At 39.9% G+C, this 26,484-nt stretch overlaps 1 protein-coding gene across 1 annotated transcript in view; it reads left to right on the forward strand.

The window, feature by feature from the left end:
• The first annotated feature begins 2,443 nt into the window (after positions 1–2,443).
• The window catches only part of UBTD2 (ubiquitin domain containing 2), a 73,812-nt gene continuing 49,771 nt past the window's right edge, over positions 2,444–26,484 (forward strand). The window contains exon 1 of the mRNA XM_081315613.1: positions 2,444–2,527. Coding sequence (XP_081171739.1) covers positions 2,458–2,527 — 70 coding nt within the window. The 5' untranslated portion in view covers positions 2,444–2,457. The remainder of the gene's footprint in view (positions 2,528–26,484) is intronic.

A 26,484-nucleotide genomic window follows, 5' to 3' on the forward strand; every position in this document is an offset into this window, starting at 1 on the left:
GTGAAGATCCAGACTTTGGAGGGCAATATGCTGACTCTGTAAACTGTTTAGAAAGGGCTGTAAAGCACTATGAAGCAGTATATAAGTCTAACTGCTATTACTGCTATTGCTACTGCTTTTTTAAAATTCAACAAAACAATATCAGTGTTCCTGAGGCATGTCAGCCTTCCAAGGTACATGAAACCTGAAAGCCAAAGACACCGAAACCAATACTACTTTTACTGTAAGAATATAACAGAATCTTGCAGTTATAGTTCTGCTCCAGACTCAAATTTCTTTTATGTGATCACCATCTTAGTCGCAGACCTTCATTTTGTTTCTCAAAAGTGATTCCTTTTATCCATTACGGTGCATCTCAACACATACAGGGCTATATCAAGAATAAAGACAAGGAAGTGGGGTTCGTAGGTGTCTTAGAACCCCTTTGCCCTGCATCTTTAACAAAACAGATTCTACCTGTAGTAGAGAAGCAGCAGAAGATAGAGAGAAATCATAGCCATACTTGGAAATGCGACAAAGAAAGTTGTGCAAAGCCAGGAGGTTTTGGAGGTAAGGTCTATTTCTGCAATAGGAAAAAGACAGCTATGTAACTATCTTCCTTCCTTTCTTTACCAGCTATGTAACCTCTTCCCTCCTTTCTCTACCTGACTTGAATAGTAGGACTTGGTGCCTGAACACTCTTACCCTTGGGAGAAGTCATCTGGCAGTTTGCCTTGAGATCCAGAAAGCTCTGCCTGTGGCCTGGACAAGATAACTAGGGAGGTCAGAGATCTAGAATGTATTATTTTTAGGAAATGAAGCTCAGGACATTCTTGATATCTCAGAATGTACCCCAGCTCAGATAGCACGGTGTTCACCGAATGCCAATTTTTGCAGTCTCCTCTTGGTTGCGCTTTATTCTTGGCATCCTAAACGTCAATTTTTGTACTCTCTTCTCCTCCAAAGCAGAGCTTGGCTCACACTGGCTCCTAGATTTTCATCCTTCAGAGACATGATGATAGAGGGAGATATTCAGAGCTGGCTTCAGAATAGTTTGGACTAACTGCAGGGTGGAAAAGATGCCATGTAAAGATGCCCCAAGTGGAGTAAAAGATGAAAATTTCGTGAATATTTATAGGCTATCTTTTCATATATATATATTTTTGTATTTTGGGCTGACATGCATCTGTCCATCTAAAGTCAGGGATTTAAACCTATAAATATCCCTGCTGACTTCAGACACCCATTTTATCTAAATATATATATGCGGCCCTTTTAAATCAAGGTTTCCAAGGAAGCAACAAATGATAACAACAGGCCTCACCATAACTGCTGTTTTGAGTAGGTAAACAGTCTCGTTCTGTTTTTAAACAGGTATCTTCATCACCTCCAATAAAAAATACTTGGGGAAAAAGCAGCAGGGCAAATGATTGTAATAGGAAACGATATACGAAGCTCAGGCTTGAACTGTGGAATCCTTGGTGCTCTCCACAAATAATTCCGTTTTTATGCCTAAAAGGAGGGGTCAGTATAGATCAGGGGTCTTCAAACTTGGCCCTTTTATGACTTGTGGACTTCAACTCCCAGAATTCCTCAGCCAGCTTTGCTGACTCTTCGGGCAAAGCAGCTTTGCTGGCTGAGGAATTCTGGGAGTTGAAGTCCACAAGTCATAAAAGGGCCAAGTTTGAAGACCCCTGGTATAGATGGAAATCTTGCATATTTGATATTGGCTGCAATATTTGATATTGGCTGCAATTAACTCCGGGCAGTACGGAGGAGAGGGAAGAAGGATGCGGCCACAACAGGAGCCACCCTAGCAGGTAGCAAGCGCTTCCCCGCCCAGCAGGGTCGGTGGTAAAAAGGTAGGGCTTAGCAACGCGCCCTGCTGCTCTCGCGGGGGTGGCCTTTCGCTTTCAAGGGGAGAAGCGGAGAAGGGCCCGGCATGGAAAGCTGACGTGGGGCAGCAGACCCCCCCCGAGAAGGCGCCCCGCGTCTGGCGAGAGGGGCAGCCTTGCGCGCAGCCCCCGCCGCCGGCTCTCTCTTTCTCTCGGAAAGAGAAAAGGACGCCCTCCCGCCAGGCGGGGGTCTGCGTAACGGCGGCCGGGGAGCCCGGAAAGGCCCTGGCGCTGCCCTGGAGAGCGCGGCTGCCGGGCCCCGGGCGGCCCCTCAGGCGCGGAGGAGGGCCTGATTGGCTCGGCGCAGAGGCTGCCGCGCTCGCAAACCGCGCTCCCGGCCCGGGTGGGCGGGGGGAGGAGGAGGAGGAGGAGGAGGAGGAGGAGGAGGAGCGGGCGAGTGAAGCGCGGGAGGCGGGCGCTGAGGCGGGGCCGGGCCGAGCGCAACGAGGAGGGGGCGGCGGCTCCGCAGCCAGCGCGCCTGCCCGACCGGCGGCAACGACGACAACGACGGAGAAGCTCGGGCGGCGAGCAGGCGGAGGAGGAGGTGGAGGGGGGGGTCTCCGGGCCGGGACGGCCGGGCCCCATGGGCGGGTGTGTGGGCTCTCACCACGACTCTTCGGGCAGCCTCAATGAGAACTCGGACGGCACCGGAGGTGAGAGCGGCGGAGGGGCTGGGCTGTGGCTTGGCCGAGGCGGGGAAGAGAGGCGAGCAGAAGCAGCTGCTTCTCACGATGAGGAGGGAAGCCGGGAGGGGCCCTCGGCGGCCGCCGCCTCTCCTTTCTCTTTCGGCGGTCTCCGTTCATGGGAGACTTGGCCGTCTGTCCTGCCTTCCTCCGCCCGAAGAGAGCGCCCCGCTTCCTGGAAGCTTATCCTCCTCCTCCTCCTCCTCCTCCTTCCAACTTTCCTCAACTAAAAAAGGCTTAGCTGGCACTCTCCAAGAGGGAGCGGGACCTCCAGGGACCCGGGGAAGGGCTAGGGCCAAGGCCCCCTGACCTGAAAGAGAAGGTGAGATTGAGGGAGGGGGAAGTAGCCCCGTGCCTTCCGTCTCATCCACTCCAAGGATGGGGAGAGAATGGCTTTTTCCGTCTGCTCAAGGTGGCCTGCCTCTCCCTTAGCCTTAGCCTCTCTTTCTTTAAGGGGAAAAAAAGGACACTGATAACAATCGCGAATCCCTTTTCTTCACGAGAACTTTAACCGTAGGAGCTCTGCTTTTTTATTTTTTTATTTTTTTTTAAAGAAAAACAATGCATATTGCTGATCCCTTGGATTGCAAACCTCCTGACCTGATGACAGGTAGAAATATGGGATGGACGTTCACTTAAGAAAGAGTCATCAGTTTTCGCCCTATAGTTCAATGGCCTCTCCTTTAATATAGCGACATTGTGGGTAACAAGTCTGTTGTAAATGTGGCTTTTCTTAAAACAGCCCTGCCCTCTGAAACTCCAGAATACCCTGAAGCATACAAAACATCTAAATGTGCCAGAGAATGGAACTCTTTAAGGGGAATATTTCTTTCCCTTAAAGCAGACTGCACTTAAAAGTTACTGGGTTCTACAGCTAATATCTTGCCTGTTTGTAATTCTGCATACAATGGTATGATAATCAAAGGAGGAGGATAGTTCCCCCCCCTTTTAAGATTGTCTCCTCCTCTGCCACCTGGAGAGCATTTACCACCCATTTATGCCCCCTGTTGTTGCCATAAAACAGTGGATGCTGTTCTTAGTGATATGGCATATAGCTATAGAACATCTATTACTAGGAATCTAAGGGCCTTTTTAAGTTATCATAACCAGGGACAATGAAATATCACCAGGCTTAACTAGTCTGAAATCTAATAAAGTGAAAGTTGCCATTCAGATGGGCCTAGATAATTCACATGTCTTGAGTAATGTCATCCATTGTTAAGAAACTGTCATGCTGGTTACGTATTATGAGGCAATTGAAGGTCATAGAAGAAATAGTTTTAGATGTGATTTTTTTTGTTTTTATCTTGTAGCAGCCTAATCAATGGTTAAGGATTCTTTTTAGTAGAGGGTATCATTATATTAAAAACTATATCATTTTGTACAATGGAAGCATATAAATATTGATCACAGTAGAATTATGGATCCTTTTTATCCTGGATTTACCTGTCAGGATCTTATGCCTATATTCCACTTCTGTTAGGCATTATTTTGTATTTTGAAATAAATAGCATGTAATATAGCACTTGGATTTTATTGGATTATGCAATCTGTGCAATTCTATGCAAGATTAAAGGTAAAAATAATCACTGATGTGAGATCTGATATTTAGTTGATAATGTGATTCTCAGACTTAAATCCCAATTTGTTGAATATTGGTGCACAGTAATGTATTTTAGAGGATTTTTTTCCTTATTTTTATTTAAATACCGTAATTTAGGTAGATACTTGCATATCACAGTGGAACAAACCTGGGTGTACATTATTCTAATTTTAAAAGATGAAATAACTGTAATGTAGTGTAATGTACTGGCAAAAATGTCCCATTCTCCAAATTTAGTCTAAATTCTCTGCTTTTCAGTAGTAATATGCATTTGTGATGAATGCATAATCTGACTAACCATTTCAAGAGAAGTAGCACTGTGTTGAAGTTAGAAATGCATTGCCATTACAACACAAGTTCAAGAACAGATCTATTGAGTTTGAAATTATGATTACTATCCTACTAGGTCACTTCTGTCTCTAATTTCACTTGCAGCGCTAGATCACAGAATATCAATTTACAAGTTCTTGCAAATTTTTACAAGCAGGTCTTGCACTTTAGAGTTTTATCAGACATTTCCAAAGCATAGCTTTTGTTTTTTTAGGGCTCTGAATTATAAGAAGTTATTAGTATTCATTAACTGATGGAGATCTCAGTCTCAATTTTTCTCTTGAGACTCTACTAAATACAACAAATGTTGGAAGTATTATAGTTAGCTACGTATCATAATGTATATATGTTAAGTATGTGGATAAGAATTTGACATACAGATGCCAAGCTATGTCTTTCTCATTGGGTTGTCATTTTGCCCTTTATGCAGTTTTTTCATTGAGAGTTGTTTGGCAGTTTACTTGACAAAAGACATGAGAGTTGGTGCATCTCTGTGTTGTAAACTGTTTTTCAATTGCAGTGGGATTTAAAGACCAATGATGCCATAATGTGTCATAATGTGTATCAGCTGAAACCTACTATATAATTGTTGCATATTAAATTTAAGCCAGACATAAATCAACAGGTATAAATTGATAGCATGGCCAAAAGAAATTCTTGTCATGTTATTTATGTAACTAAGATTTGAAGTATGTTCAGACAGCCAGAGTACTGTTGAATGAATTTCATGTGGTTTTCTCCAATCTGCTATTACAGTGATAAAGGCCAGCATGACTTATATTACCTTTCTGTTCTGAACAGATTCGATGGTTTTGTGGTTGTTCAGTTTTTCTATTGCAATGTTTGTTGATAAAAAACTTCTTTTAAAGCCTCTGTTAAAACTATGATCTCCTTTGGCAATTATTAATATCACTAAAACCTTCTCTTAACTGTATAGAATGGAAAAAGAAAGGTATTTATTAGTTTACAGAGATTTTTAAAAAATCACATTATACATTAAAAATAATAAATGCAATAAAGAATTAACATATCAGAATGTTAGTGATAGTAAACACTAAACATTGACTTTTTATAGACTAACTTATGTAGCCCAGATCCAAACCTGAATATAAATTAAAACCAGTATCTTCACAGCAGTCACAACTGAACACAATTTAATAACTTTCAAAGAAATTTAGATACTCCAATCTGTTAGTAGAAGCTCCATTTCATGCCAATCTACACACAAGGATAAGAAATATAACTCAGACCACCATATATCACACAGAGGGCAACACAGTAAATATGTGATGTACAAAACTCTCTTATTGTTTTAATAATAATAATATAATGTTACTGAACTTTCCCTCCAACATCCTTGAGGATAAATCTTGCTAGCATAAATGCGCTTCTGTACAAGACAGAGAGAATGTTAGAAAAATACAAATAGTGAAAGGTCTGATATAGAAGCCCTTGTAACAATTGTTTGAAACTTTGAATATGTTCTTTAAATCCAAATCATGACTCTGTTTGACCTTTAAGATATATTTCTCTGGCCAAGCATTATCAGGAATTGGTGTGAAAGGCTATAGTAGGATAAATCAAAGATTGCATTATTTTTCCCAGAGGAGATTAATTTATCAGTAAGGATTGCAAGGGCTTGACCCCAGAAAAAGTTGTTCTAACTTGTATTTCAAATGTCCAGTTCTCATATGGGTCTCCTCCTAAACACAATCAATTTCCAGCCATATGAGATAATTTGGCACAGATTGAGACAAGTGAAGCATAGTTCTTAAACATTTTGATTTACATCTTTACAGGCAAAGGGTTGTGTGCCATACAGCAGAAGGCTTAGTACCTTGGCTCTAAATAATTTAACTACTGCAGGGACAAAGTTATTACCATTACAGCTAGTGTATCTAATTGTAGTGTTGGTGGCCTTTTCAGCATGTATTATAATTTCTCAAGTTTACTATTTCCAAGCAATGAAAGACTGAAAGTAGGTTCCTAATATTTGAAAACATTATTTGGCTTACGGTAGTTTGGATACCATTGATTTTCCAATTATAGTCTCAGTTAACATGTCTGAAGGTAAATAAGACCACTGCCGTTTTACAGTAATTTGTAGTTATTTGTCGTAGTAGACTGTTAATGCTATAAATATAGATATAAATAAATGAATGAATGAAGAAGACAGCCAACCACTTTCTATATGAGTTATTATAAAGTAATCCTTTGACCTTTTGCTGGCTTTCTGACATGTGCCTTGCCTGTTCGTGATTCAAAGTACTCCAACAATTCTGCTTCATTCTTCTTTTACTCTTAAAGTATCCTTAGATGACCAGTGTTTAGTAGCAAGAAATAGAAGCACATAACTGAACAAGATGGATAGGATGTTAAAATAACAACTATATGAGTTAAATGTCTAGTACTGTGTTTCTCTCATCTTAAAAATACTCTTAAGCCAAGTGTAGCCCTTGGACTATAACTAGCCAGAGGAAAATCCATGAGTTGGATTCAAAAGTTAGATGTCAGAATAGGAACATTTTATATTGCTAATTGTGCTAAAAATTCTGGATGTCTTGGAAGAGTTTTATTAGTGTTAACCAGAACTTTCCTTTCCTTTCTCCTCTTTCTTTATGTAACTCCAGTTCTTAATATTGCGGTGTTAATATATTTTTCATAAAAATCAAGAAATATAACATTGAAATTATGATTACACTTTGGAGACCTATTCTGCCAAATTGACTGTACAGCTCATTCCTTCCTACAAGTTCACATTTAGAGGTATTGTTTTTAGTGAAGAAAAAAGTGGCCCTGTTGCCAGTGTGTTTAGTCTTGTTGCAAGGAAAGATGCTATATAAATAAAGTTATACGTGTGTGGTTTAATACATTGCATTTCTATAATACCATTTGCATGATTTCCAGGGTAAGATTAGAATTGATATAAACTCTTGGCAGTTGCAGAATGTTAACATGACCTCTAAGCAGTAAAAGGCATATGTCATAAAATCCCAGAAAAATTTCAAAACGTATTTTCAAGCTTTCTCATACATATCTAAATGTTATCAAGGAAACTATCTCATAAGTCTTCTGTGCTTCAGTTTTTGTCTTAAAACTGAAATTGCCCACAATGGAAAACTAGTTATTTCCAAGTAATCTTGTTATGATTTCCGAGGTCACCTAAAATCTGTTCGTCAGGGATAGGCATCTGTTCTTAATTCAGAATGGGTGGCCCACAGAACTCATTGGGATTTGGATAATTATTACCACAACTGGAAGAATGCAACACAGTATACAGTGTGATGGGCATGATTGTGAAATGTTTTTTTCACAGTATTTCTTGTGCTTTCCAATTGCCTAAGGAAAAGACAAAAATCCCAAAGTACAGTTGCAGGGTTCAAAGCATCTGTGGATTTTTTGGCTGTTAGAAAAAACTAAAACTGGATTTTAATGCAGTAACTAACATAAGCTCTGGGTTTAGTAGTAGGAAAATCTGCTACCAAAGTTGTGCATTATTTATTGTAAAGGAAAGTTTGAGCAGTTTAACATTACATCCTAGTGTTACTTTAATTGCTAGTATCATTCTACTTTGCCTGATAAATATGTATTCTATTTTGGAGGTTCTAGTCTGTATTCTTTCTATATATATATATATGGACAATTTACAGAAACTGAACAAGTCTTAAGTGATGATAAAGTAATTATTTCTCTGTGATCTCCACATTCCATCCCAAGTAAGCTTCCAACAGCTATTCTCTTATTCCAAACAGAAAATAGACAAGTTTTGAAACTAGTGGAGAATCCCCATGCTGAAAATATTCATTCATTAAACATATATAATTAAAAAAGTTCTTTCAAAGATGTAATTTAACCAGTGTTCTTATGTTTATGAACTGAATTTTTAAAAGGGGTGATAAATTGTTTTCATTAAGTGTGTATTCTCCTTAAGGTCTCAAAGAAAGTATTCTACCTATAGGAATTCAGAGTTATATTCTAGTTTTATTGATTAATGAGAACTACTAAAAGGTGAGTGTACGTATTATTGTAATAGGTTTTTAAGCTGTGTGATAGAAAGGCAAGATGTCCATCATCCAAGTAAAAGGTATTAGAGACAAACCATAAGGATAATAACATGTATACTTACTCAGATGTAAATTCCACTGTGTACAATAGCATATTTCCCTAAGAGGATATTACAGCATTAAAATTATAGCCTGAGCCTTGCTGTGAAATAACTGCAGTTCTTTAAAAATAATCTAAAAGTATCACTGATTCCAGCAGTAGAGAATAGTAGCAAATCTCATAGGTCAATATTTAACACTTCAAGCATTGTTTATATGCAGTGAAGAAATATTATGTGTTCAAGAAGCAGAAATATACACATTAAAACTGTGGATTAATAGTTTGGAAATATTTCCTAAGAAATAAATGTTGCTTCGGTTGGTTGCAACTTACCGTAACTTTAAATAAGATTTTATTTCTTATTTCAGCTTCTGTTCAGGTAAAAAAAACTTCGAAAGAGGGGTGTGTGTGTGTGTGTGTGTGTGTGTGAATAATTAATAACAACAACAACAACAACTCCAGCAAAGCTACAAAAAACTGCGCTACTTGGAACATCTTACATTTTAAGGAGATACCTGGTTGATATCTAGGATGCTGGCAGCAGCCCGTGTCAACCATTAGTGCCAGTCAATTTGAGTGTTCAGTTGACTGAGTTTCATGTTTTATGAATAAAAGTTTTATAATAAAAATAATAGAGTTGGAAGGGGCCTTAGAGGTCTTCTAGTCCAACCCGCTGCTCAGGCAGGAATCCCTATACTATTGCAGACAAATGGTTGTCCAGTCTCTTCTTAAAAACTTTGAGTGTTGGAGGATTCACAACTTCTGGAGGCAGGTTGTTCCACTGATTAATTGTTCTAATTGTCAGGAAATTTCTCCTTAGTTCTAGGTTGCTTCTCTCTTTGATTGTAGCCATTAAAGTAGCCATTAAGAAAATCTAAATGAGTTAATTTTACAGAAATAGGTTTATTCCCATTGGAACACAATACAAGAATTAACACTACCATTACAACTACTAATAGTTAGACAGCTGCTCCACAATATTTTGGTACATACTTTAGAAATAATGTTAGCTAGGAACACTTCTGTCAAAAGATTCAGGAGGTGAATGAGAAATACCTTAAATTTTGAAAATATGTAAAGGCCAAAAAAACCTAATCAAATTTAGCAAAGGAAAAGAATAAAAACTTGATACATAATTTTAGCTTTCAATTATCATAAAATCATAGAGTTAGAGGGGACTTTAGAAGTCTTCTTATCCAATCCCATGATCAGTGCAGGATCAACTTGAGGAATATTTTTCAGTCTTGACTCAGCCCCATAATTAGGGAATTCTGGCAGTTGAAGTCTACACATCTTAACATTGCCAAAGTTGAGAAACACTGTTGTAAATCATATTTTGACAATGACCATCCATACTCTGAAGACTTTCAGCAAAGGAAAACTTAGCACCTTTCTGTGACAGTGGTTCTGCTAACTGACAGCTCAGTCGGGAAGTTCTTCCTGATGTCAAACTTCAATCTATTTCCTTGTAGTTTTAATTTTGGATCCTGGTCTTGCCCTTTATGGTAGTGTTTCTCAATCTTGGCAACTTTATGATGTCTGGACTTCATCTCCCAGAATTCCCCAGCCAGTATGCTGGATTCTGGGAGTTGAAGTCCACACTTCACAAAGCTGCCAAGATTCAGAAAAACTGCTTTAGGACAGTATACGCGATAGGTCTACTTCAATGTGACAACTCTCCTGATATTTAAAGATGGTAATCATATCTTACCTCAGTCACCTTTTATGTAGGCTGAATATATGGAGACTGAACTCACTTCCCAGGCTTTGTTTCTGGACCCCTTACTCTCCTCTGTATCTGCATCATTTTGTCACTGTTCTTTTGAAATTAGGGACCAGGAACTGTATATCTTATTTCAGATGGAATTTGACCACAACAGCATGAAATGGAACAATTACTTTCCATAGTCTGAACTGTAGGCTCCTAGTAATATATCCCGAAATAGCTTTGCCTTTTAAGCAGCTGCATTACATTGATGATACATCTTTAACTTGTGGTCAATAAGATCTTTTTCAGATGTTCTATTACCAAGCGAGGTCTCCCCATCCTATACTTGTATCTTTAATTTTTCCTACTGTAATATAGAACTTGCATTTATCCCTACAATGCTTGGAAATAAGGAGAAACTTCCTGACAGTGAGGACAATTAACCAGTGAAACAGCTTGCCTCCAGAAATCGTGGGTGCGCCATCACTGGAGATTTTTAAGAAGAGGCTAGACAATCACTTATCTGAAATGGTATAGGTTCTCCTGCTTGAGCAGGGGGCTGGACTAGAAGACCTCCAAGGTGCCTTCCAGCTCTGCTTTGCTCTGTTCTGTTCTATTCTATTCTATTCTATTCTATTCTATTAAATTTGACTTTATTCATTTCAGCTACTCAAGCCCATCTACATATTTTTAAAATGTTATGTCTTCTGTAAAATATTACCACCCCACCCCCAGATTTTATAACAGCTGTAAACTTCATAAGTGTTATCTCACTTCCATCATCCAAATCATTGATAAATATTTAACAGCATGAGACCTAGGATAGTACTTTGTCACATTCCACTTGATATCTTTCTTTAAGTTGAAGTGGAGCCAGGAATAAACCCTCTGAGTATGGTCATTCAGCCAGGTGTGAGCCCATCAAAAAGTAGCATCATCTAGCCCATATTTTACAATTTTATTAAAGAGAATATGGAGACATATTCTCTGGATCTGTCGGCCAGAAATGATTGGTACTACGGCAGTTTGGGACAGCACCACAGGACAGTGTGAGCTGCCAACACTCATCCCTTACTTCTGCCCACTCAGCAGTTCAAAAGCATACCATCTGCACATAGATAAATCAGTACGGCTATTTCAGTGGTGGGATCTCCCTGAATCTGCCTGGACATGATCGGCAGAAGACCAGTGGAGGAAAGCCCTGGATGATCTGACTTCCTTATGAGCATTGCTGGCCAGCTGGTGCAGAACTGGTTTACCCCCCAGTGGAGCATCAGTAAAAGGAAAGGGACTAGCTATTGTCTGTTGCCAGAATTTCTACCGTATGTAAACATTGTAGACTCCCTGGCCCTATATGTCATACACTGAGTAAATAAATTAAATAAAGAGTGTATCAGAGACTTGTTGAAGGGTATTCTGAAATTCAGGTACAATATGTCTACAATGGGGTCCCCCAAAATATTGAGTAACAATACTCAAGGGTGGATGGGACAATTCAAGGAGCCATTATGGTTTGTCACACAGCCAGATTGTTTAAACTGGATTTGACATTTTTGTCCATCTATTGTCCTTCAGACGCTGAGCTTGTCGATCAGAAGGTCAGCAGTTTGGTGGGTTGAATCCTGAGTGCCGCGTAACAGAGTGAGAGCCTGTTACTCGTCCCAGCTTCTGCCAACCTAGCAGTTCGAAAGCACGTAAAAATGCAGGTAGAAAAATAGGGTCCACTATGGTGGGAAGGTAACAGCGTTCCGTGCGCCTTTGGCGTCTAGTCATGCCTGCCACATGACCACAGAGACGTCCTCGGACAAGCGCTGGCTCTTCGGCTTTGAAATGGAGATGAGCACCGGCCCCTAGAGTCGGAAACGACTAGCACGCATGTGCGGGGGAACCTTTACCTTTACTGTCCTTCCCCAAAGACTTGTGAAAGGCAGATTTTGCTTGATAATATTAATTATATATTAAACATTAGTAATAATATTTGACCTGGCAGAGATGGCAAAGATCTCGGCTTATTTGAAAGATCACTCGCAAGAACGTTATATTATGGAGTGGAGAAAATGGATTGAGTATATCCAGAACAAATATGGGACTAAAAAGTTTCATGTAGCATTTGAATAAGTCTTCCTTTTTTTCTCTTTTTTCTTTTTTTTTTATATTTAATAGTAATAGTGTTTGTAGTTATCCTATATGAGCTAGAGAGTGACAGATTTTAGAGTTTATGGTTGTTAGCATATGGATGTTCATGATTGGTTTTTTTTTGTTTTTATACCCTGTACTTAGCTCTGGGAAGTCGGGGGGGGGAGGGGGGGAGGGGTAGGGAGGGATGGGTACGGGAGGGGGAGGGGGGATTGTTAAAGATAAAATGTATGTTAAAACTTTTCAATAAAAACATTAGTAATAATATTAAAGGTATTGTCCAGAATGTAAGCTGCTCCAACAGTGGCAAATTTGTCCAGTCCAAAGTCCACTACAATATCTTGGCTGTATATTTGGACAGCGTTGAGCAGCGATTCCATTGCAGATGTTGTTTTTCCATACACTTTAGGTTGTCCATGTAGAGGAAGTGAGATAGCAGATGTTTTTGTTGTTTGATAGCCCTGGCCTAACCTATTCAGTAAAGTTGACAGAGGAATCAATGCAATGACAAACAGTAGTGGTGATAGTGAGTGTCCTTGAAAGAGTCCTCTCTTGATGTTAACTTCTCTCAGTCTATCACCATTGACCAGCAACTATGTCTTCCATTGTGCCATTGATCTGTGGATAAAGTTTCTGATGTTTCTACTGACTCCTGTTATCTCTTGGCACTTTATTATCCAGTCATATGGTGCAGAGTCAAATGACTTGTAATCAAAGCAAGCCACATTCAAATTGGTCTCCTTTCTCTTATAGTTTTCAAAATCGTCTTGTCAATTAGGAGCTGATCATTTGTCCCTTTGCTGTTTGGGTAATTTTCTTTCTGCAGCAATGGAAGAAGCTTATTAGGGTTGGTTGCACAATCAGCCTTATAGTACTTGTAGCACTGTAGGTTAATGTAAAAAAGTAAAGGTAAAGGTTCCCCCGCACATGCATGCTAGTCGTTTCCAACTCTAGGGGCCGGTGCTCATCTCTGTTTCAAAGCCGAAGAGCCAGCGCTTCTCCAAGGACATCTCCATGGTCATGTGGCCGGCATGACTAGACACCAAAGGCGCACGGAACGCTGTTACCTTCCCACCGTAGTGGTCCCTATTTTTCTACTTGCATTTTTCTACTTGCTAGGTTGGCAGAAGCTGGGACGAGTAACAGGCGCTCACTCAGCTACGCAGCACTCGGGATTCGACCCGCCAAACTGCCGACCTTCTGATCGACAAGCTCAGCGTCCTAACCCACTGAGCCACCGCGTCCCTGTAGGTTAATGTAGTATTTATTTTAAAAATTCAGATAATATATAGAGGTTGATGAACAATCTGAAATTTCATGATCAATGAACTGAAGAATTTAGGGACCCTTTATCTACAGCATTCCCCAATCCATTACTCCAATAAGTTTAGTCAGGCATGAATTTGAGGGACAAACTCCTGATTCTAGATAACTGTAGCCAGCCCATCCAAGTGCTCACAGACATGATTGTGGCAGTGTTGAAAATTGGACACAATATTATATTCTTGATAACTCAAGTTCAAGGACCTGCCTGATATAAATGTCAAGCCAACAGGTCTATAATTTCCTGGATTCTCCTCCTTACCCTTTGTCTAGGTGAGGACATTTCTCTCCACCAGTCTTCTGTGACCCTGCTAATCCTCTTCAAAGACTACCAACAGTAGTTTTGTGATTACTTCTACTGGTTCTTTCTGTATCATCTGTAATCTGGCCTTGAAGTTATTTAAATTAGCTAAGTTCTCTCCTACTTTCTCCTTGTCTATCCTAAGCTACAGTTCCTGCCTTTACCTAGTGGCATTAGGGACCAGTTAGGTTTCCATTTCTCTTTTGAGAAAAAATAGGAGTTAATTAGTTCAGCCTTTTCACCATTTCATTTGCCACTTTTTTTTTTGCTTACGATGGAGTTGTTCCCTCTTTAGCTAATTTTTGTTTCTAATGAACCAAATAATTCTTTTTGGGGGTTTTTTGGCATCGTTCATGAATCACAGCTCATTCTGAGCGTTAGTCTTTCTAATTTCTAATTTGTATGAGCCATGGTAGCACAGTGGTTAGAATGCAGTACTGCAGGCTACTTCTGCTGCCTGCCGGCTGCCTGCAGTTCAGCAGTTCAATTCTCACCAGCTGAAGGTTGACTCAGTCTTCCATCCTTCCGAGATCGGTAAAATGAGGACCCAGATTGTTGGCGGCAGTATGCTGACTCTGTAAACTGCTTAGACTGTAAAGCACTGTGAAGCGGTATATAAGTCTAAGTGCTATTGCTATTGCTAATTCCTTTCTGGAAATAACATTGTGTTTTTATTTATGTATGCTCCTATGCTTCCATTTTCCATATGTATTTCTTTTCAACGTTTTGGAGAACTTTGCATATATCTATCTTGGCACATTTCTCTCATTTTTCCCTTATGAGAATTGTTAGTGATTGCTCCTTTGTTATCTCATTTCACAGAATTCTCATTCTTTCTGGACATTTTTCTCTTTCAAGATAACTGAATCCTATTTACCTTCCCTTAGATCAGGTATGTCAAATTCGCGATGTTATCTGACATCGTGTGATGTATCATGACTTTTTCCCCATTGCCGGCAATGGGATAGGCACGGTTTTGGCGTGACGCATCCGGCTCGCGGGCCAGCAGTTTGACATGCCTGCCTTAGATCATCAGGACTCCATTTTTCTGAAACTCAGGATATAGATCTGCTTCTTCTCAGATTGTCCTCATCTGGATTTCACAGATTGAAGGATAGCATTATTGGTTCATTCAAGATATTTCACTTGTTACAACCAATTCCTCTTTATGGGGGAGGATAAGATTCAGGATAGCAAACTTTCTTGTTCTTTCTTCCACATTGTGACAAATGAAATTAATAAAAAGAGGGGACAAGACTTGGTGTCTGTTCTTTTTGAATAAAATGTAGTTTTCCAGTGCTATATGTCAAACATGAGTCTTCATCCCAACTTACAATGATGCTGATTACAGCATATTTGCCTTCCTGAGTTTATGTTGTTTATTCCTGTGTATTGCTGAAGAAACACCTGAAGTTTTGTGAGGTGCCATATCTTGGCTTCCCTCTTGCACTTTTCTACAAAAGTGTCCCTGGATTCTGCTTAACCCTTTGCATTCTGCTTTGTTGGCCCCATATTTGATTTTCAGTTTTGCCACCTTCCAAATTTGTTCTAATTTAAGGCTCTCCTGATGAGATTGGGAATGTACCTGCCAAACATTTTTCTTCCATGTCTTCATAATATATAGCCTATCCTTTCCCTGGTGTCCTTTATGAAGATAATATAAACCAGAGATCCCCAACCTTTTTGGTTTGTCGGCCCGGAAAAGGAGGCAAGCACCGTTACGCGTACACAAATGGGCCGCACACGAGCGCATGTGGACATGCAAATGGGGCCGTGCGAGTGTGAGTGCCACAAATGGGGCAGTAGCGCAGGTGAGACACTCGGGGCAGGGTGGCGCTAGTGCCGGTAGGACACTTGGCAAGGAGCAGCACTAGTGCCAGCAGGACAGTTGGTGCGGGGCAGCGCTATCACCAGTGGGATGCTCAGGACGATACTAGTGCAGATGTGGGGGGTCAGTGCATGCACACATAGGCATGCACTAGCCATCCCTTCATGTGGCCCAGTGACCAAAAGGCCACGACCCAGTACTGGGCCGCAGCCCTCAGGTTGGGGACCCCTGATATAAACCATCATAATAGAATCCAACCCCTTCAAATCATTTGACTTCAAAGATTCGGGGGGGATGTTTGTATCATGAGTCTCAAATGCAAAGACTAATGAAAAAAGAAATTGTTCTTCCAAGTTTCTTCACCTTCCAATCCAGGGCTTTGTAATATTTAGAGAGTCTTTCCAGATCTCTTCTTTCCATGTCATACATCGTGATAGGAATTTGCAGGAAACAACAGCAAAGAATTTTTAAAAGTCTTGGTATCTTCTCTGTCATGTCCTAAATATATGTATCTGGAAGACAGTATGCTTCCTCATATTGTATTGGATCTGGACAGTTGTCTCAGTTCTCTTAACAGGGAATCGTGTATTATCTTGATTCATTTTCTCAAGATGGTTCTTGATCCATAAGCACCCAACTATTTTCCACAGAGTTCCATGGACTGGTTTATTCAGGTAACTGTATATTATCCTCTAGACTAGGAAGTGCCTGGTTCCATTTCCTGAGCAGCACTGCCACTGAAGCCTTCCAGATACTCTTCCTTCCATATTTTTCTTCATCTAAATTGAGTTTTTCCTGTTCTATAATGTTCACATCCCATTCTAAAGAACTTCAGTTGTCCTGTCTAGGAACTTCTCCTTTTTCCTGATGCATTACATCAGAGGTGTCAAACTGCCGGCAGGCGGGCCGGATGCGTCATGGCGAAACCACACCCATCCCATTGCCGGCAATGGCAAAAAAAGTTGCAAAACATTGCAACACGTCACATGACGTTGTGAGTTTGACACCCCTGCATTACATAAACACCTCAAGCCCCCTATTATTATGGACCCAAGCTTGCATTTTGGTGTGTGATCTATTCAGATCAGAAGACAAATATTGCACACCTTTCAAAAATCTTTGATGATGATTCTTTTGTTAACCATGTTATTTATTATTATTATTATTTATTGCATTTATATACCGCCCTTTCCCTGAGGACTCAGGGCGGTTTACAGGGAGTTAAAAATCAACCATACAAAAGTTAAAAAACCAATTTAAAAAAGATTAAACCAACCCTGTACAATTAAAAACCCCAATTAAAATAAATTTCTCCTCAGCCTGGGCCCGAGAGCTCAAAGAGCCAGGTCTTCAGGCCCCGGCGGAATGATCGGAGGTCGGGGGCAGTCCTCAGCTCCACTGGCAGCTGGTTCCAGAGGGCAGGCGCCCCCACTGAGAAGGCCCTATCCCTGGGTGTCACCCGCCGGCAATCTCTTACCGGTGGGACCCTGAGCAGACCCTCCCTATGGGAGCGCACTGGGCAAAGGGCATTTGATGCCGGCAGCAGGTGTTCCCTCAAATACCCCAGACCCAGGCCATGTAGGGCTTTATAGGTGATAACCAGCACCTTGAATTTCACCCGGAGGGCAACCGGAAGCCAATGCAGCTCGCGGAGTAGAGGTGTTACATGGGAGTATCGGGAGACCCCCATTACAACTCGCGCGGCCGCATTCTGCACCAGTTGAAGCCTCCGAGTGGTCTTCAAGGGCAGCCCCATGTAGAGAGCGTTACAGTAGTCCAAACGGGAGGTCACAAGCGCATGAGTAACTGTGCGTAGGGCGTCTCGGTCCAGATAGGGACGCAACTGGCGCACCAGGCGAACCTGTGCAAAAGCCCCCCTGGTCACGGCTCCTATGTGATCTTCAAAATTGAGTCGTGAATCCAGGAGGACGCCCAAGTTGCGAGCCCTATCAACGGGGGGTAACACCTCACCCCCCATCGTTAGAGGTGGAATAACCTGGTTAGCCCGAGATGCCGATATGCACAGCCACTCAGTCTTGGCGGGATTGAGACGAAGCCTGTTTCTCCCCATCCAGACCTGAACCGCCTCCAGGAACCGGGACATCACGGCGAGGGCATCACTGGGTTGGTTCGGGGTGGAAAGAAAAAGTTGGGTATCATCAGCGTACTGATGATACCCCACCCCGAAACCACGAATGATCTCGCCCAGCGGCTTCATATAGATGTTGAACAGGAGAAGCGAGAGAACCGACCCCTGAGGAACTCCACAAATGAGAGGCCTCGGGGCGGATCTGTTGTCCCCAGCTTTCCTTTTGAGTCTGCCAATCAAACTCCCACACAGATCTTTTCTGTTTACTCCCTTTGCTTGCTCTTGTTGTGAGCTCCAAGAAACTGCCTCTATACATGAGGACTAAACTGCTTTGAAGAAAGAGGTGGAAAAAAAAGAGAAAAAGAAAACAAGTGCCTCCCCCTTGATATCTGTTGTCTCTCTTATTTCTTCTCCCTGTTTGTTTGCTTGCTGTTGGGGAAACATAATGTATATATTGCAAGAAATAAATTATACATACTGCTCAAAAATATAAAGGGAACAGAAATAAGACATCCTACTATTAAATACAGTACATTGTGTTGTTTAAGTGTTCCCTTTATTTTTTTGAGCAATATATTAAGAAGAAAATGAATTGGAATAAATTATTTAGATGTTCCAAAATATTGGAATGGTAAGAAATTGGGAAAAAGTGGGAATGGAATGATATGAATATTGGTAAGAATCATGTAGTCTACACACTTTGTGACCTGGTAGGCCAAACATTACTTCTAAACATTGGAAAAACAATGTCAGTTGGTCATAAGCTATGATTAATGGTCTAAAGATAGGTTGCTAGATTTCAAATTGTGCAGACATGAATTAGACCAGTGGTCCCCAGCCCACAACCAGGCCATGGCCTATTCTTAAACCAGGCCACACAAGTGGTGGGCTGGCATGCACACACACAGCTCTACTTGAACAAGTGGGCTGGCAAACATGTACATGCATACAAAGCTCAATTTGCACAGGTTGAGCTGTGCACACGTGCACCTGCGTGCTGTTCCGCTGCTCATGTAAGTTGAGCTGTACACGCATGTGCATGCACGCAGGCCTGCTGCTTGCATGACCTACTTCCCCTCTCTCCCTCCCCAAATCCGAGCCACCAAGCTGCAAAGGTTGGGACCTCTGAATTAGATCATGGTATTGGTAGGAAAATTGACAGCTCTCTTAATGTGAAACAAACGTTTATGGCTTATATAAAAGAAGTTCATTTATTGGAGTGCACAGCTTTCAACCCCATTTTAGTATGCCATGAATTAGTTTTTTGAATATCAATAATTTAGTGGTTATTTAAAATCACCGTATCATCATTGTTGCATCTAATTTTCCTCTAGCGTAAGCATTGAAAAACCTTAAATTATATACATCTCATGAAAAAGTAAAATAGTCTTGTATACTATGAGCATAGATTTAAATTAAATGCAACATGTAGGATTTGAGTGTATAAAATCAAAATGACAAAATGATGAGTACAGATGCCGGCCATATTGTCCCTAATAAAATCAGTTTGGCAATTTTCAAGTTTTGTTTTAACCTCCCCACCTCCCAATAAAGTCAAAATGTTGTGAGATAGTGAAAGATCTCTGTATTTTCATATGCTTGACCTTTGTATATCTTATTTAAAAAAACATATTTCTTATTATACCCATGACTATGATTAAATTATATGATGATGCCTGTCATCTGAAAAAGGTTACAAAGATTGCTCAATTGGACTTCATAATTTATTCAGATACAGTTCCTTTGAAGTAGTAATCACTGAGACTTCACATCAGGAAATGTTTACCTTGGGATTTATAATTTCCATGCAAATTTTATTCTAAGAACAAGTCATGTCATCTGTTTCAGTCTAATTACAGCAAATTAGCCCCCATAAATGTTTAGTAGCCAACTAGTCTCTCTCTGTCTCTCTCTCTCTCTCTCTCTCTCTGTCTCTCTCTCTGTCTCTCTCTCTGTCTCTCTCTCTCTCTCTCTCTCTCTCTCTCTCTCTCTCTCTCTCTCTCTCTCTCTCTCTCTCTCTGTGTGTGTGTGTGTGTGTGTGTAAAAGGAACATAATTTTTTGCCAGTCTTAAAACTTGCAAGTGTTCATAGAAGTGGATCTTATAAGCATGGATTATTAGCATCACTCTTGAATCTTTTGAGTGAGTGGGTAGGGGAAAAGAGGAATAGATTCTTTGTTAGCAGCAGTAGTTAGCATACAAGAATTTTATAATTAAATGATATTTAAAATGCAGTTGCATCAGTACCTAATAGCTAGATGTTACTATGTGCTCATTTTGCTTCTACTGCAGAATATACTATATATGGGCCACTTTTTTACATATGCATGTTTTTCATTGAGGGAAAAAAAACCTGACTTCCCTTAATCAGGATAAGATCCTCTGTGGGGGATCCATAAATAAATTTTACAAGTTTTTGTAAGCTCTTTTAGTTTTGTTTCTAATGTTTTTACTGGAAAGGCAAAATAATTACTCAAAACAGGTATCTCTTGGCATACTAAATATGATAAAATAACTTCTAATCAGTTTCTTACAAAATATAAGGGCAGTGTTCAAACTAGCGTGATGTGCTATATTTTCCCAAAAGAAAGATGGCTCGGAATTTAAGATAACTCACCTCCCCCAAAGACACTAAATACATAATGGAAAAACAGCCAAATAAACAAACAGATCCTGTGCAACATCTTGCTGCTTCAAACCAAGGATTAACAACTGAATTTTCTTTGTATTGGAATGTTCATGTGACATAGCTGCATATGTGCACGTATTACATTGACCAGAAGCTAAGCTTCCATTAGGGAATCATGCCGAGCTGACATTCTCCGAAGGAATATACATCTTAACTGAAAACATCAGCTGGTAGTCAGATTCCTGCTTGCACAATCTTCCTGAATCACAGGAAGATTGCAAAGTAAACCATGTGCACTCCACATGGCAGTCCTCTTGAGTAAACTCTAGAAACAGGAAAAGTTTGAAGTTGACTTGGGAGTTACTACTGTGATATATTCACCTCAGGAGCACTGAAGCACTTCCAGGATGAAAGGATTAAATGATAACGTCACTATTGCCGGGGAGGGGGGATGCCCAGTTGGGAGGCTCCTTTAATGCCCTGTTAAGTTGCCCACCAAAGTGTCACCCATCTATCTACTTGCAGTTGCCCGCTTTTGAATTGCTGGATCAGCAGGAGCTGGGGTGTGTCAGAGCTCAGGTCTCAGACATGAGCCTGCCAGTAGTCAGCCTAGGGTCCTAACCTCATGAGCCACCATGCTCCTCTACTTGGGAGTTTTGCTGCTGAGAGACCTGGGATTCCATCTATGCCCCTAATTGTAAGGGAGCTGACACAGGCAATAAGTTCTACCTTCCCCATCTCTTAATCACTTTGAGAATGAATTAATTTACAGATGAAGAGAGATTTCCTCTGTGGCAAAGATCAAACCCCTTGTGGTGAATTAAACCTTCTTTTGGAATTACAAAAGAGCAAGAAATAAATACTTCAATTTAAACATTCAAGAATCCTTTGCAAAAAGCTCAATAAAGAGAAGATTTAAGAAAGTTTTAAAACTGATAAGGGGGCACTGTTTTTGTTCTTTTTCATTACTTTTACTTTTGAGGAAAATGTTTTGGGGGAAAAATTACACTTAACTAATAAAGGAAACCAGTCCTGCATGGGAATGCTTGTTGTTTGTTCTTAAATTTAATTGGCTGATTTTGCATAAGAGAAGATAAGGTTAAAGACACAAACAGTGATGTTTAATTTCCATATTATGGTACATTTTGTTCAAAAGAAGACAAGAAATCAAGTACTGCAACAACATTTTAATACAAGATTGGAAATGGATAAAACAGAAATAACAGTTTTGAAAAAGAAATTGGAATTTTATGTAAGGGAAAAGAATATGTCGTCTTGATTGGAAACAGGAAAAGATCCTATTTTGATGAAATAAATTAGAAGATGTGATTTTTAACAGCAGATATTTAGATTGAATTCTGTTCAGAAAGTGAGAGATTTGTTAGAAAGACAAAGAGATGAAAACAGCTTTCAGAGGGAAAGGAATTAGATTATATGTTACTTATGGACTTTTCTAAATTTGGAGGCTGAGTATGGATTACATAAAATATAAATGTAACACATGTTCCTAAAAGGCGGGAAATTATTTGAAATAATGAAAGCAGACTCATGTTAGGAAAAAAGCATAAAATATTTGAGCTATAAATCTTTGGGTTTAGAATTTATTTTAGCAGATATCAAAAAGAGAAATGGAGCTGTTTTGTATATTAATTCCCAACTAAATCCAGAACTTATATTAACTGATGAACATGGCACATTTATATGGAATAAAATTACGGTGCTGGGGATTTATGTCCCAAATGAGGATAAAGTGATTTTTTTTACAAATGACTTATGAAAATACTTTTCTATTGAAAATTGGTGTTTTGGGGGGATTGGAATGAAATGGTCTATCAACTGGATAGGACTTCCAAGAAAAATACTTTATATAAAATTATGGTAAATTACAAAAAGTCTTCTTTGATTTGATAGCCAATTTAGGGTTGGCTGTTAAATGGAGATAGAACAATGGCAGTTCAAGAGAGTACATTTATTTTTTAGGAAGATATAGATCTTTTCTACCTTTTCATATTGTTTTCAAGAATAAACATGATTTGGATTTCAAGAAAACAGGCAACTAAAATTTCCATACTAGAGATTTTACCAAACACTTTTTTCAGACCATAAATCCTATGACTGGTTTATAAAAGAAAATTTAGTTATTTCAGATGGAGATTAAAGGAAGCATAATTACTGGAGGGGAAATGGTTAAGGGGTCCTTGGTATTCTCTGAGCTTGGTGTTTTTTTCTTGCAAACATTTCATTACCCAAACTATGTCAAGGTAGTCCTTGACTTACAACAGTTTGTTTAGTGACCATTTGAAGATATAACAGCACTGAAAAAAATACTCTAAGGTACTTTTTGCGTTACTGGAAATTTGAACAACATGAAGGGACATTTTATTATGAACGGTAGAAAAAAAAAACCAAAAAAAGGATTACAAATAAATACATTAATTCAGCAGATTTTAAAGACTAGCGTGTAATTGAAGCCAGAAACTTGTTTTGGTATTAAAGGACAGATAGCTAGAAAAATGTTATGGAACTGTGTTTTATACATAGGAACTACAGCAAGATTATTATATGCTCAAAAGTGGAAATGCTTGACCCTACCCACAATATAGAAATGATTGGGGAAGATGATGGAAATAACAGAAATGGCTAAATTGATTTCCTTAATTAGAGAAAGACAATATCTACATTTATGACTGAGTGGAAACCCTTGACAGACTTTACGCGTGGAACAGAAAAAAATGCAATTATGACTCTAATCATAGAGTAGGAAATAAGGGGAAGGAGGGAGGAAGGAAGAAAAGAAGGTCAGCAGGCAGGAAGTCACTCCTCTTCCCACTAATTTTTTGCCTGCCCATGATTATTCTGTTTCTCTATTTAGATAAGGGGATATCTCTGAAACGATGATGCAGCAGGTCATGGGATGTATATCTGCATCTCTCTCTGTGTGTGTACATAATAGAAGCAACACTTGAAACAGGTGTTAGCTGCGAAGTCATGTCCAACCCATCGCGACCCTATGGACAATGTTCCTCCAGGCCTTCCTGTCTTTACCATCTTCTGGAGTCCATTTAAGCTCACGCCTACTGCTTCAGTGACTCCATCCAGCCACCTCATTCTCTGTCGTCCCTTTCTTCTCTTACCCTCAATCTTTCCCAGCATTAGGCTCTTCTCCAGTGAGTCCTTCCTTCTCATTAGGTGGCCAAAGTATTTGAGTTTTAGCTTCAGGATCTGGCCTTCTAAAGAGCAGTCAGGGTTGATCTCCTCTAGGACTGACCGGTTTGATTGCCTTGCAGTCCAAGGGACTCGCAGGAGTCTTCTCCAGCACCATAGCTCAAAGACCTCAATTCTTTGGCGCTCGGCCTTTCTTATGGTCCAACTTTCACTGCCATACATTGCAACTGGGAAGACCATAGCCTTGACTATACGCACTTTTGTTGACAGGGTGATGTCTCTGCTTTTTAGTGTGCTGTCTAGATTTGTCATGGCTTTCCTCCCGAGGAGCAAGCGTCTTTTAATTTCTTGACTACAGTCTCCATCTGCAGTGATCTTGGAGCCCAGGAAAATAAAATCTGTCACTACCTCCATTTCTTCCCCATCTATTTGCCAGGAATTGAGAGGGCCGGATGCCATGATCTTCGTTTTCTTAATGTTTAGTTTCAACCCAAGTTTTGCACTCTCCTTCTTCACCCGCAACAAGAGGCTCTTTAGTTCTTCTTCACTTTCTGCCATTAGAGTGGTATCATCTGCATATCTTAGGTTGTTGATATTTCTTCCGGCAATCTTAATTCCAATTTTTGATTCATCTAGCCCTGCCTTTCTCATGATGTGCTCTGCATATAAGTTAAATAGGCAGGGCGACAGTATACAGCCTTGCCGGACTCCTTTCCCAATTTTGAACCAATCAGTGGTTCTGTGTCCAGTTCTCACTGTTGCTTCTTGGCCCACATATAGGTTTCTCAAGAGACAAATAAAATGGTCTGGTACGCCCATCTCTTTAAGAACTTCCCACAGTTTGTTGTGATCCACACAAAGGCTTTAGCATAATCAATGAAGCAGAAGTAGATGTTTTTCTGGAACTCTCTAGCTTTCTCCATGATCCAGCGTATGTTGGCAATTTGATCTCTGGTTCCTCTGCCTCTTCGAAATCCTGCCTGTACTTCTGGTAGTTCTCGATCCACATACTGCTGGAGTCTAGCTTGTAGGATTTTAAGCATAACTTTACTAGCATGAGAAATGAGTGCAATGGTGCGATAGTTTGAACATTCTTTGGCACTGCCTTTCTTTGGAATTGGAATGTAAACTGATCTTTTCCAATCCTGTGGCCACTGTTGAGTTTTCCAAATTTGCTGGCAAATTGAGTGTAGCACTTTTACTGCATCATCTTTTAAGATTTTGAATAGCTCAGCTGGAATACTGTCACCTCCACTAGCTTTGTTGTTGCTCAGTTTTTCTAAGGCCCACTTCACTTCACATTCTAGGATGTCTGGCTCAAGGTCAGTGACCACCTCATTGTGATTATCAGGGATGTTAAGCTCATTCTTGTATAGTTCTTCTGTGTAATTTTGCCACCTCTTCTTAATCTCTTCTGCCTCTGTTAGGTCCCTGCCGTTTTGGTCCTTTATCATGCCCATTTTTGCATGAAACGTTCCCTTCATCTCTCCAATTTTCTTGAAAAGATCTCTGGTCCTCCCTATTCTATTGTTTTCTTCTATTTCTTTGCACTGTTCATTTAAGAAGGCATTCTTATCTCTTCTAGCTATTCTCTGGAATTCTGCATTCAATTGGGCATATCTTTCTTTTTCTACCTTACCTTTCGCTTTCCTCCTTTCCTCAGCTATTTGCAAAGCTTCCTCAGAAAGCCATTTCGCTTTCTTGCATTTCTTTTTCTTTGGGATGGTTTTGGATGCTACCTGTTGTACAATGTTGCGAACCTCTGTCCATAGTTCTTCAGGCACTCTGTCTATCAAATCTAATTCCTTAAATCTATTTGTCACCTCTACTGTATATTCAACAGGGATATGATTTAATTCATACCTGAATGGCCTAGTGCTTTCCCCTACTTTCTTCAGTTTAAGCCTAAACTTTGCAATGAGAAGCTCATGATCTGAGCCACAGTCAGCTCCTGGTCTTGTTTTTACTGACTGTATAGAGCTTCTCCATCTTTGGCTGCAGAGCACATAGTCAATCTGATTTCTGTGTTGACCGTCTGGTGATGTCCATGTGTAGAGCCGTCTCTTGGGTTGTTGGAAAAGAGTGTTTGCTATGACCATCGTATTCTCTTGACAAAATTCTATCAACCTGTGCCCTGCTTCATTTTGTACTCCAAGGCCAAACTTTCCTGTTATTCCGCTTATCTTTTGGCTTCCTACTTTAGGAAACAGGTAGGATATGATAAAAATTAGAATTACCTCTACAATAAATAGACCATCTGTATATGTACACAAACTATTGCGTCTCTACCACAAACGCTATTACATGCACACAAGACTGTATTCACATACCTCTTCCTCCATTCTAATGCAATAACTTACATCAAGATTTCTGCAGTATGGTACAGATAATCATTTGAATATCTAGCTGTGCTCTAAATAATTCCATATGTTAAAAAAGGCAGCTTCCAAAAGAATTAAATGGTGAATCCAATGTCTTTTATTTATAACAGCATTTCTTACTTAACTTTGAGAATACAAGGTTTGGGCAAGTTAATTCAATATATGTATGATTTTATATTTCTTCAGTTTTCTAAAATCTTCACAATGTGTGATTTGCATTAAATTGGAGGTGTACTGATTATGAACAATGGATTTTTATAGCACTATATAAAGTATTAAGAGTAATGGATATACTGTAAGTACAATTATATAGAAAGACAATACTAATTTC

The sequence above is a fragment of the Vipera berus genome (genome assembly GCF_964194415.1).
Source record: "Vipera berus genome assembly, chromosome: 2".
Classification (NCBI taxonomy): domain Eukaryota; kingdom Metazoa; phylum Chordata; class Lepidosauria; order Squamata; family Viperidae; genus Vipera; species Vipera berus.